Source organism: Malaclemys terrapin, chromosome 23 (genome assembly GCF_027887155.1).
Source record: "Malaclemys terrapin pileata isolate rMalTer1 chromosome 23, rMalTer1.hap1, whole genome shotgun sequence".
Classification (NCBI taxonomy): Eukaryota; Metazoa; Chordata; order Testudines; family Emydidae; genus Malaclemys; species Malaclemys terrapin.
The window spans coordinates 1,944,085-1,953,752 of NC_071527.1; the positions used below are offsets into that span (position 1 = coordinate 1,944,085).

A 9,668-nucleotide genomic window follows, 5' to 3' on the forward strand; every position below is an offset into this window, starting at 1 on the left:
AACAGAAACGCACTGTTTAATGGGGACCAGGCAACACCTCCTGTGGCGGAGACTGGCACAAGTGGGCGCCCGCAGCACTAGCAGAGGGGGGTGGGGCTGGAAGGCTCCGGAGGGGAGGGGAGGTGGCACCTCTCTGGGGCCTTTGCCCCATGCGTAAGGTCTGCGACACCTGCCAGGAGCAGTGGCTGCCTGCAGCCCCCTGCCCCCCCTCCGAATGGTGCTGCCAACCTCACCCCTTCGCGCCCTTGGGGCCAGACTGCCCCCACCCCCACAGGCGGAGCCAGGCCCTCCCCCCGGCAGGGCAGTCCCCTGCGGGTCACAGGGCAGCAGTGATCAGAGTGGCCAGCACCACCTCCAAGTGTTCTCGGTGCATGAAGGCCACCAGGCCGCCCCGGTTGGCCCAGCGCTCGGCCCCCACGGCGCCCGCCGCAGGCTGGTTGTAGGTCAGCTCCGGCAGCGCCCCCCACTGGCCAGCGCGCCAGGCCTGCAGGGCAGCCTCCAGGTCCACCATCCCTCCGCCCAGAGCCCGCAGGATGGCATGGGGGGCACACGAGTCCCACTTGAAGGTGCTGCCCTCCGAGAGGACGTAGGCCTCGGCCAGCCCCAGGATCACACATAGCATCTTGTAGCCGGCGCCCGAGGCGAAGCGCAGCCGCTCCCCGTACAGCGGCCTCAGCGCCCGCTGGATCGCTGGCGTCTCGCTGCTGCTCAGGACGACGCAGGGCTCGGGGCGTAGCGGGGGCCGGTGCAGCGAGGCCAGGCTGGTGCCCTGGTACGAGATGCCCCAGTGATACACACCCTGCCACCTGCAGACAGGAGAACACAACAGGGACAGCACCAGCTGCGACAGGGAGCTGACGGCAGCTGCTCAGGAGAGGAGCTTGGGGGCTGGGGGAGCGGGGAGCCCAGGGCTGGGCTAGCAGGGGGCTGTGGGTCGGGAGTGAGGGGCACCAGCAGAGCTGGGGAAGGAGGGAGCCCAGGGCTGGGCTAGCAGGGGCTGCGGGTCGGGAGTGAGGGGCACCGGCAGAGCTGGGGACGGGGCGAGCCCAGGGCTGGGCTAGCAGGGGGCTGTGGGTCGGGACTGAGGGGCACTAGCCGAGCTGTAGGGTGCAGAACCCAGGGCTGGGCTCGGAGGGGCTGCGGGTCGGGACTGGGGGACACCAGCAGAGCTGGGGAAGGGGGGAGCCCAGGGCTGGGCTCGGAGGGGGCTGCGGGTCGGCAGTGAGGGGCACCGGCAGAGCTGGGGAAGGGGGGAGCCCAGGGCTGGGAGAGCAGGGGGCTGCGGGTCGGGAGTGAGGGGCACCGGCAGAGCTGGGGAAGGGGGACGCCCAGGGCTGGGAGAGCAGGGGGCTGCGGGTCGGGACTGAGGGGCACTAGCCGAGCTGTGGGGTGCAGAACCCAGGGCTGGGCTTGGAGGGGCCTGCGGGGCAGGACTGGGGGACACCAGCAGAGCGTGTGTGGGAGAGGGTCACACACACCCTGGGGGGGTCCCTGCCATGAACTGAAGCTGATCAGAGGTAACCAGGAGCATCAGAGCCAGCAGCCACTGGCAAAGCACCCCCCCACCCCCTTCTCTCTGCCCCAGTCCCTGGGGGAAGGGTGGGGTTGGTGCAGGCCAAGGGCTCCACCGAGTGGCCTGCCCCAGGTGGGTTTCCCCAGCAAGGTCCTGCTGCTGGGGCGCTTGCAGACCCCCCTAGCCCAGGACGTGCCCAGGGCAGGGCTCAGGGGAGATCCGGGGGTGAGTACCTGTGGGTGAGGGGGTCCTCCCGGAAGAACGGCTCGTTGATGACCCCCAGGACCGGGTCCCCCGAGCTGCGGTCGTACGCCCCAATGAGCACCAGCGCCGAGCACAGCCCAGACGGGCAGATGCCATCGATGGGCGCCACGCGGGCCTGGCCGCGGATGTACTGATTGGTGGAGTCTGCCAGAGAGAGGTGACGTCAGAACCAGGCTCCGAGCCCCGCCCGGGGCAGAGCGCAAAGCCCCCCAGCCAACGCCACGTGGCTCACTTTGTCCTCGCCTTGCGGGCCACCGGGCAACAAGTTCTCTGGGTCTCAGCACGACTGGCGCTAACTGGGGGTCTCAGCCCTACAGGGTCCCTCCAGGGCAGGGAGGAGCCACCTTGGGGGTGGGGCCAGGGGTCAGCACCTTTTCCCAGCCCCAGGACACCCTAGTTGGTCAGCTGCTCCCGGCGCCCCCTGGTGTCGTGCTGGGGGATGGCAGCGAGGGCCCCCCTTACCAATGGGGTCGATCCAGATGGCCAGTCTCTCTGGGGGGATTGCCAGCGCCACTGTGTCCAGCGCTGGGTCCTGCAGCGCCACCTCCTGGTGGATGGCGGCTGCCAGCAGCTCGGCCGCCGGCTGGTTCCGGTCCAGGATTGTAAAGAGCAGCGAGGCCGTGTCCTGCTGGGTCGCACACACCTGCACCACCAGGGTCTCTCCTGCGGGCAGACGGGCTTAGCCAGACAGGGCAGGCTCAGGGGCCCCCAGTACAGTGTGAAGTGGGGGGACCCCCCCCCCAGTACAGGACCAGCTCAGAGCCCTCCCCACCCCATGCTGGGGCAGGCTGTGTGGGAGACCAGGAACCCCACTCTGCAGGGTACAGCGCCCCCCGCTGGTAGCTCCGTCCCGTGCCCACACCGCCAAGTCACTCACCCAGGCTGTTCTCAAACTGGTTGGACTCCTCCCCGCCGATGTGGCCACGCAGCTCCGGGAACTGAAAGAGACGGGGAGGCTCAGGGCAGCACAAACGCCTTGTCTCAGACCCATGAGACTCCATCTCCCTTGGTCTAGGGGTGAGGGGATCCTGGAGCGGGGTGTCCATTGATGGGGATCTAGACAGCTCCTTGCCTCAGGACTAAGATGCCCTCCCCATGCCCCCAAGGGGCACCCCCTGCTCCCGCCTAGGCAGCACGCCCACCCCCTGGATGCAGTCGGGCAGGCGGAGAGGAGAGGCCCCCAGCCCCGCAGGGCGCCCACGGGTACCTCCTTGCCCACGTCGTGCTTTATGACCTCCTGGATGAGCACGTCCGCCAGCGTCTTGAAATCCTGCACAAACTTCTTGTTCTTGTCGGTGCCCGTCTTCTCCTCGATGAGCAGCTGGAAGAGCGCCTCCTCCTGGCGGCACAGCTGGGCGATGCGGGCCGACTTCTCCGACGCCCCCACCAGGCTCTTCAGCAGGGCTGCCATGGTGGAGCGGGGGTCTGGAAGGGAGGCAGGGATAGATGGCACCCCGGATCCCCCTACACCTTCCCACAGGCCAAGAGAGACCAGAGCCCACCAGAAGGGGAAAAGGAAAGTCCAGTGGTTAGAGGGCGGGACTGGGGGAGCAGGGCTCCCAGGTGCATGGGGAAGGGAAGCGGGGCTAGTAGGAGAGCAAGGGGCAAGGAGCCAGTTCTGTGCCTGATCTGCTGCATGACTTTGGACAAGTCCTGTCTCCAGGCCTCAGTTTCCCCTCTGAAATGGGGAGAGATGAGCCTTGTCTCCCCCTCTCATGGAGTTGCAGGGCAGGCTGGAGTGGGGCCAGGACCACCACCCAGCATCGTGGTGCCAAAGGGGTTAACAAAACCCGGCTCAGAATAGCGGGTCTAAAGCAGCAGCCGGGGAGTTGCTCTGAGACGGGGGAGCCGCCTGCCAGCCGGGGCAGGGCTCACCCCAGCTCCAAAGGTTTCTGTGAGAGGCACATGCCAAAATTAACCCAAACTGCTACCAGATGTGACAGAGGCCAGGCCAGGCCGAGTGCCAGAAGGCAGGGGAACGCCACAGGGACTCTGGCCCGGCCTGGGGCCGTGCCATGGGGCCGTCGATCAACTCACGGGGACTCTGGCCCGGCCTGGGGCCGTGAATTGACCCATGGGGCCGTGGATCGACCCACGGGGACTCTGGCCCGGCCTGGGGACGTGAATTGACCCATGGGGCCGTGGATCGACCCACGGGGACTCTGGCCCGGCCTGGGGACGTGAATTGACCCATGGGGCCGTGGATCGTCCCACGGGGACTCTGGTCCGGCCTGGGGATGTGAATTGACCCATGGGGCCGTGGATCAACCCACGGGGACTCTGGCCCGGCCTGGGGCCATGCCAAGGGGACGTGGATGGACCCACGGGGACTCTGGCCCGGCCTGGGGCCGTGCCATGGGAACGTGGATGGACCCACGGGGACTCTGGCCCGGCCTGGGGGCGTGAATTGACCCATGGGGCCGTGGATCGACCCATGGGGACTCTGGCCTGGCCTGGGGACGAACCATGGGGCTGTGGCTCGAGCCACAGGGCTCCGGCCCGGCTCGCTCCCCCATGCATTTTCCTTCTGGGGGATGCTGCCTTTGGTGCCAGGGCAGAGCACTGGGCCAAGCTGGCAGCGTGTGGGGGAGGGGAAGGAGACTGGGGCAATTCCCCCGGCCCCTCCTGTTGCCGCCCCAGCCCCCCTCGCTGGCTTGGAGGGGGCGAGGCGGCTGGTGGGGAACAGCCCTGGCAGGTGTCGGCTGGGAGACCCTCCCCCACCGGTGCTATGGGCCTGCCCCATCAGAGCCCTGGGCTCCCCAGGGGGGGCAGCCCCCTCCCCCTGGGCCATACAGGGCCAGCAGTGCATACAGCTCCCTGGCCCGGGCCCCACAGAGACCCCGACCCCTCCCCTCCCCTCCAGGGGCGACCCCACCCTGCCTGAGTCAGGTGCCCACCCGGCCCCACATTAACCCCTTCAGTGCCGAACAGCATCCCAGGCAGGAGCCCAGCGGCAGCAGCCCCCCCCCAGCCTGTCAGCTCCCCCCCAGCCTGGGACCTGCCCCCCCAGGCAATCCGGGCCCCCCAGCCTGTCAGTTCCCCCCCAGCCTGGGACCTGCCCCCCCCAGCCTGTCAGCTCCCCCCCCCCCAGCCTGGGACCTGCCCCCCCCAGCCTGTCAGCTCCCCCACCCCAGCCTGGGACCTGCCCCCCGCAGGCAATCCGGGCCCCCCCAGCCTGTCAGTTCCCCCCCAGCCTGGGACCTGCCCCCCCAGGCAATCCAGGCCCCCCAGCCTGGGACCTGCCCCCCCCAGCCTGTCAGCTCCCCCCCCCCCAGCCTGGGACCTGCCCCCCCCAGGCAATCCGAGCCCCCCTCGGGTACAGCATCGTGCCGCTCCCCCCGGCCCCCCGGTACCCGCCGGGCTCAGGGATGCTGCGGCCGCTCGCGGGCGCTGACGGATCACGGGTGGGATCGTCCCGACACCCCCGCGAGGGGCGGGTCCCCGCCCGGCCATGTGACGCCGCGGGGTTAACCCCTTCGGGGCCGGGCTGCCCCACATCCCCCCGCCCCAGGGGCTTGGGCGTCGAGCCCGGGAGTTCCCGGGTTTGGATCGGAGCCTCCGCTCCAGGCCCTGGCCGTGCCCCCCGCCCCGCCCCGCTAGTCACAGGGGTTATCGCTGGGGAAATCGAGGCACGGAGGGGGGGGTCCGGCCAGTCAGCGCAGAGCCAGGAATAGAACCCAGGAGTCCTGAGTCCAGCCTCCCTCCCAGGACTCCCCCCCCCCCGGCCAGGGCCGGGAACAGAACCCAGGAGTCCGGGGTCCCGCCCCTCCCCCGCCAGAGCTGGGAACAGAACCCAGGAGTCCGGGGTCCCGCCCCTCCCCCGCCAGAGCCGGGAATAGAACCCAGGAGTCCGGGGTCCCGCCCCTCCCCCGCCAGAGCCGGGAATAGAACCCAGGAGTCCGGGGTCCCGCCCCTCCCCCGCCAGAGCCGGGAATAGAACCCAGGAGTCCGGGGTCCCCCTCGCCCCGGCCAGAGCCGGGAACAGAACCCAGGAGTCCGGGGTCCCGCCCCTCCCCCGCCAGAGCCGGGAACAGAACCCAGGAGTCCGGGGTCCCGCCCCTCCCCCGCCAGAGCCGGGAACAGAACCCAGGAGTCCGGGGTCCCGCCCCTCCCCCGCCAGAGCCGGGAACAGAACCCAGGAGTCCGGGGTCCCGCCCCTCCCCCGCCAGAGCCGGGAACAGAACCCAGGAGTCCGGGGTCCCGCCCCTCCCCCGCCAGAGCCGGGAACAGAACCCAGGAGTCCGGGGTCCCGCCCCTCCCCCGCCAGAGCCGGGAACAGAACCCAGGAGTCCGGGGTCCCGCCCCTCCCCCGCCAGAGCCGGGAACAGAACCCAGGAGTCCGGGGTCCCGCCCCTCCCCCGCCCCATTCGCAGGGTCCGGACCCTGCCCTCCCCGGGGCTGGTCGGAGCCGGGAGCGGGGCAGAGTTGGGCCGGATCGGGCCCGCCCGGTAAGTCCCCGTTTCTAACCTGCCAAGACCCGAATTTCGGGTTCTGGGTTTCCCGGGCAACCGCTGGTGACATCAGCACGGCAGAACCGGGCCCACTCTCAGGCCTTGGTGATGTCATCAGCCGTTGCCATGGTGAAACAGCGAGCTCTGAACTCAGGTCCTGACAGGTCAGTAAAAGAGGAACTGGTTTTCCCGCTCTCAAATTATTCTGACACCTTGCACTTTACACACCTTCAGGAACAAGACCCCGGGACCGCCCCCCCCCCGCGCTCAACAGGGGAAACTGAGGCAGGGAGGGGGGAGACTTCAGCCTGGCCACGTAGCAAGGCTGGCATAGCCGGGGATGGAACCCAGGAGTCCTGACCCAGCCCCAACCCCACTCTAACCCCTAAGCTGCCCCCAAAGACCCTCCCTCTGCCCCCAGACACGCCTCAGCCCCTTGCCCCAGACAGGCAGGGGAGGCCCAGCCTCGCCCTGGGGCCTGCTCCCTTCCTGCAGGGGGTCTGGGCCGGATCCCTGGGCCTGGGGGGCTTCTCACCGCCCCCGGGGGGTCAGGCGCCTGGAGCGGGGTCCGGCAGCACTTGAGGGAAGGGAGCTGAGCCCAGAAACGGTCTCACGGGAGCTGCCTTCGGGGCCCGTGCTGGGACGCAGGGGCCCAAGGGAAGCAGGAGTTTTACGGAGAATCAGAAATCCAGGGGGCGCAGGGCCCAGCCCCATCGCAGGAGCAGTTCCCGGGGCCCAGTGCCTTATGCTGCGTTGGGTGTTTTATCCTGGCCCCGTGATGGCCAATGGCTCCGGAACGACCCTTCCTTTGAGGGCCACGGCCCTGCAAGCCCCCGGCTCGGGGCGTGGGCCGGTGTGGGGCTGCCTGGGAGACAAGGGGAGGGGGAGCCAGCCACAACCAGGGAGGGAACCACACTCACTGCCTTCACTCCATTGTGCCAGGGTACCATGATCCCAACCCCCAGACCCTGCTATGGGCTCCCCCCGCCCAGCGCTGCCGGTGCCCCTCACTCCCGACCCGCAGCCCCCTGCTATGGTCTCCCCCCGCCCAGCGCTGCCGGTGCCCCTCACTCCCGACCTGCAGCCCCCTGCTATTCCGGAGCTCCCCACTCCCAGCGCTGCCGGTGCCCCTCACTCCCGACCCGTAGCCCCCTGCTATGGGCTCCCCCCGCCCAGCCCTGCCAGTGCCCCTCACTCCCGACCCGCAGCCCCCTGCTATTCTGGAGCTCCCCCCGCCCAGCGCTGCCGGTGCCCCTCACTCCCGACCCGTAGCCCCCTGCTATGGGCTCCCCCCGCCCAGCTCTGCCGGTGCCCCTCACTCCCGACCCGCAGCTCCCTGATATGGGCTCCCCCTGCCCTGCACTGCTGGTGCCCCTCACTCCCAACCCCCAGACCCTGCTATGGGCTCCCCCCGCCCAGCGCTGCCGGTGCCCCTCACTCCCGACCCGCAGCCCCCTGCTATGGGCTCCCCCCGCCCAGCGCTGCCGGTGCCCCTCACTCCCGACCCGCAGCCCCCTGCTATGGTCTCCCCCCGCCCAGCGCTGCCGGTGCCCCTCACTCCCGACCTGCAGCCCCCTGCTATTCCGGAGCTCCCCACTCCCAGCGCTGCCGGTGCCCCTCACTCCCGACCCGTAGCCCCCTGCTATGGGCTCCCCCCGCCCAGCCCTGCCAGTGCCCCTCACTCCCGACCCGCAGCCCCCTGCTATTCTGGAGCTCCCCCCGCCCAGCGCTGCCGGTGCCCCTCACTCCCGACCCGTAGCCCCCTGCTATGGGCTCCCCCCGCCCAGCTCTGCCGGTGCCCCTCACTCCCGACCCGCAGCTCCCTGATATGGGCTCCCCCTGCCCTGCACTGCTGGTGCCCCTCACTCCCAACCCCCAGACCCTGCTATGGGCTCCCCCCGCCCAGCGCTGCCGGTGCCCCTCACTCCCGACCCCCAGACCCTGCTATGGGCTCCCCCCGCCCAGCGCTGCCGGTGCCCCTCACTCCCGACCCGCAGCCCCTGCTATGGGCTCCCCCCGCCCAGCTCTGCCGGTGCCCCTCACTCCCGACCCGCAGCTCCCTGATATGGGCTCCCCCTGCCCTGCACTGCTGGTGCCCCTCACTCCCAACCCCCAGACCCCGCTATGGGCTCCCCCCGCCCAGCTCTGCCAGTGCCCCTCACTACCGACCCCCAGACCCTGCTATGGGCTCCCCCTGCCCAGCGCTGCCAGTGCCCCTCACTCCCGACCCGCAGCCCCCTGCTATGGGCTCCCCCCGCCCAGCGCTGCCAGTGCCCCTCACTCCCGACCCCCAGACCCTGCTGTGGGCTCCCCCAGACACACACCCATACACCCCCCGGGGCTGGGCTAGGCCAGGCCATTAGCTCCCCGCCTGGCTCTGCTCACTCCAGCCGCAGGACGCCGGGGATGCTGCACGCTCCGCCTCCACTAGGTGGTGCTCTGAACCCTGCTCTAGACAGAGAAGGGGGGGGGGGGGGGGCTCTGATATCAGTGGTTAGGAACTGGGGATCTATTCTGGCACCCAACAGCCCAAGTTGAACCGACCCTGAGTCCACCCAGGCCGCAGCAGGTGCTAAAAGCCCCCCTCCCCCGGAGACTCAGTGACCACGGACCCAGGGGCCCAGGTTCCAGAGCTCTGGGGCACCCGCGGAAACACCCCGGCACCGACAAACCCGTAGCTGCTTTGGAGACGGGTTCTCATTCTTCGTAAGCGGCCCAGAGCCCAGAGCCACGTGCTCATGCCCCCGGCGCAGGGCCAGACGAACCGCAGTGCTCAGCTTGGGAGCTGTTTGGGCCAGGGACCGGTTTCTGGTTCTGTGTTTGTACAGCGCCTGGCGCACTGGGTGCCCGGGCCGGGCCTGGAGCTCCTAGGTAGCACCGCAATGCAAGGGGAATAAGAAGTCACAGGAACTCAGCTGCGGATGTTGGTCCTGCTTTGAGCAGGGGGTTGGACTAGATCCCTCCTGAGGTCCCTTCCCACCCTGATCGTCTATGATGGACATTTTGTAATGCCCTGGACAAGCACCTGCGTTTGAGATCCTGGCATGGGATTTTAAAACAAAACTTTATGTAGGAAAACAAAGTCGAACAGGTGCCTGAGGTGTCACTGGAATTCCGCAGTCGCCTCACTGCCCAGTGGCAAATCCCAGCCACAGAAAAGATAGTAACAAACTCCTCCCGCTCAGAGTAGGGGTCTTCCCAACACACGTGCGCACCCTCTGCCCCCCAGAACTAGCATCTACATTCAAAAATCAAACGGGGGTAAGCTATCACATTCCCAGGCACCATGGCCCCTTCCCGTACAGCTGGTAACGGACACTCAGACCACGCTCTGGCCTGCTGAATGCCCTTGGGCAAGTCACTGCTCTGCTCAGTGCCTCAGTGTCTCCATCTGTACAATGGGGCCATGGGCACTGCCCTGCTCCGTAAAGCACTTTGTG

The 9,668-nt window shown here is 68.9% G+C and overlaps 1 protein-coding gene across 2 annotated transcripts; it reads right to left on the bottom strand.

Annotated features, from left to right (window-relative positions):
• Window positions 1–6,333, bottom strand: LOC128828490 (inositol polyphosphate 1-phosphatase-like). Of its 2 annotated transcripts, none has more exons than XM_054013204.1 (6): window positions 6,245–6,333; window positions 2,985–3,202; window positions 2,655–2,715; window positions 2,240–2,440; window positions 1,747–1,921; window positions 1–806 (listed from the first exon to the last, which is right to left on the bottom strand). In XM_054013204.1, the coding sequence occupies exons 2-6, from the start codon at window positions 3,186–3,188 to the stop codon at window positions 317–319; spliced, it is 1,131 nt and encodes a 376-aa protein (XP_053869179.1). In that variant the 5' UTR covers window positions 3,189–3,202; window positions 6,245–6,333; the 3' UTR covers window positions 1–316. The 2 variants fall into 2 exon arrangements, with proteins under 2 accessions (XP_053869179.1, XP_053869178.1); XM_054013203.1 differs by lacking the exon at window positions 6,245–6,333 and adding an exon at window positions 5,131–5,245.
• Between the last annotated feature and the right edge of the window lie 3,335 nt (window positions 6,334–9,668).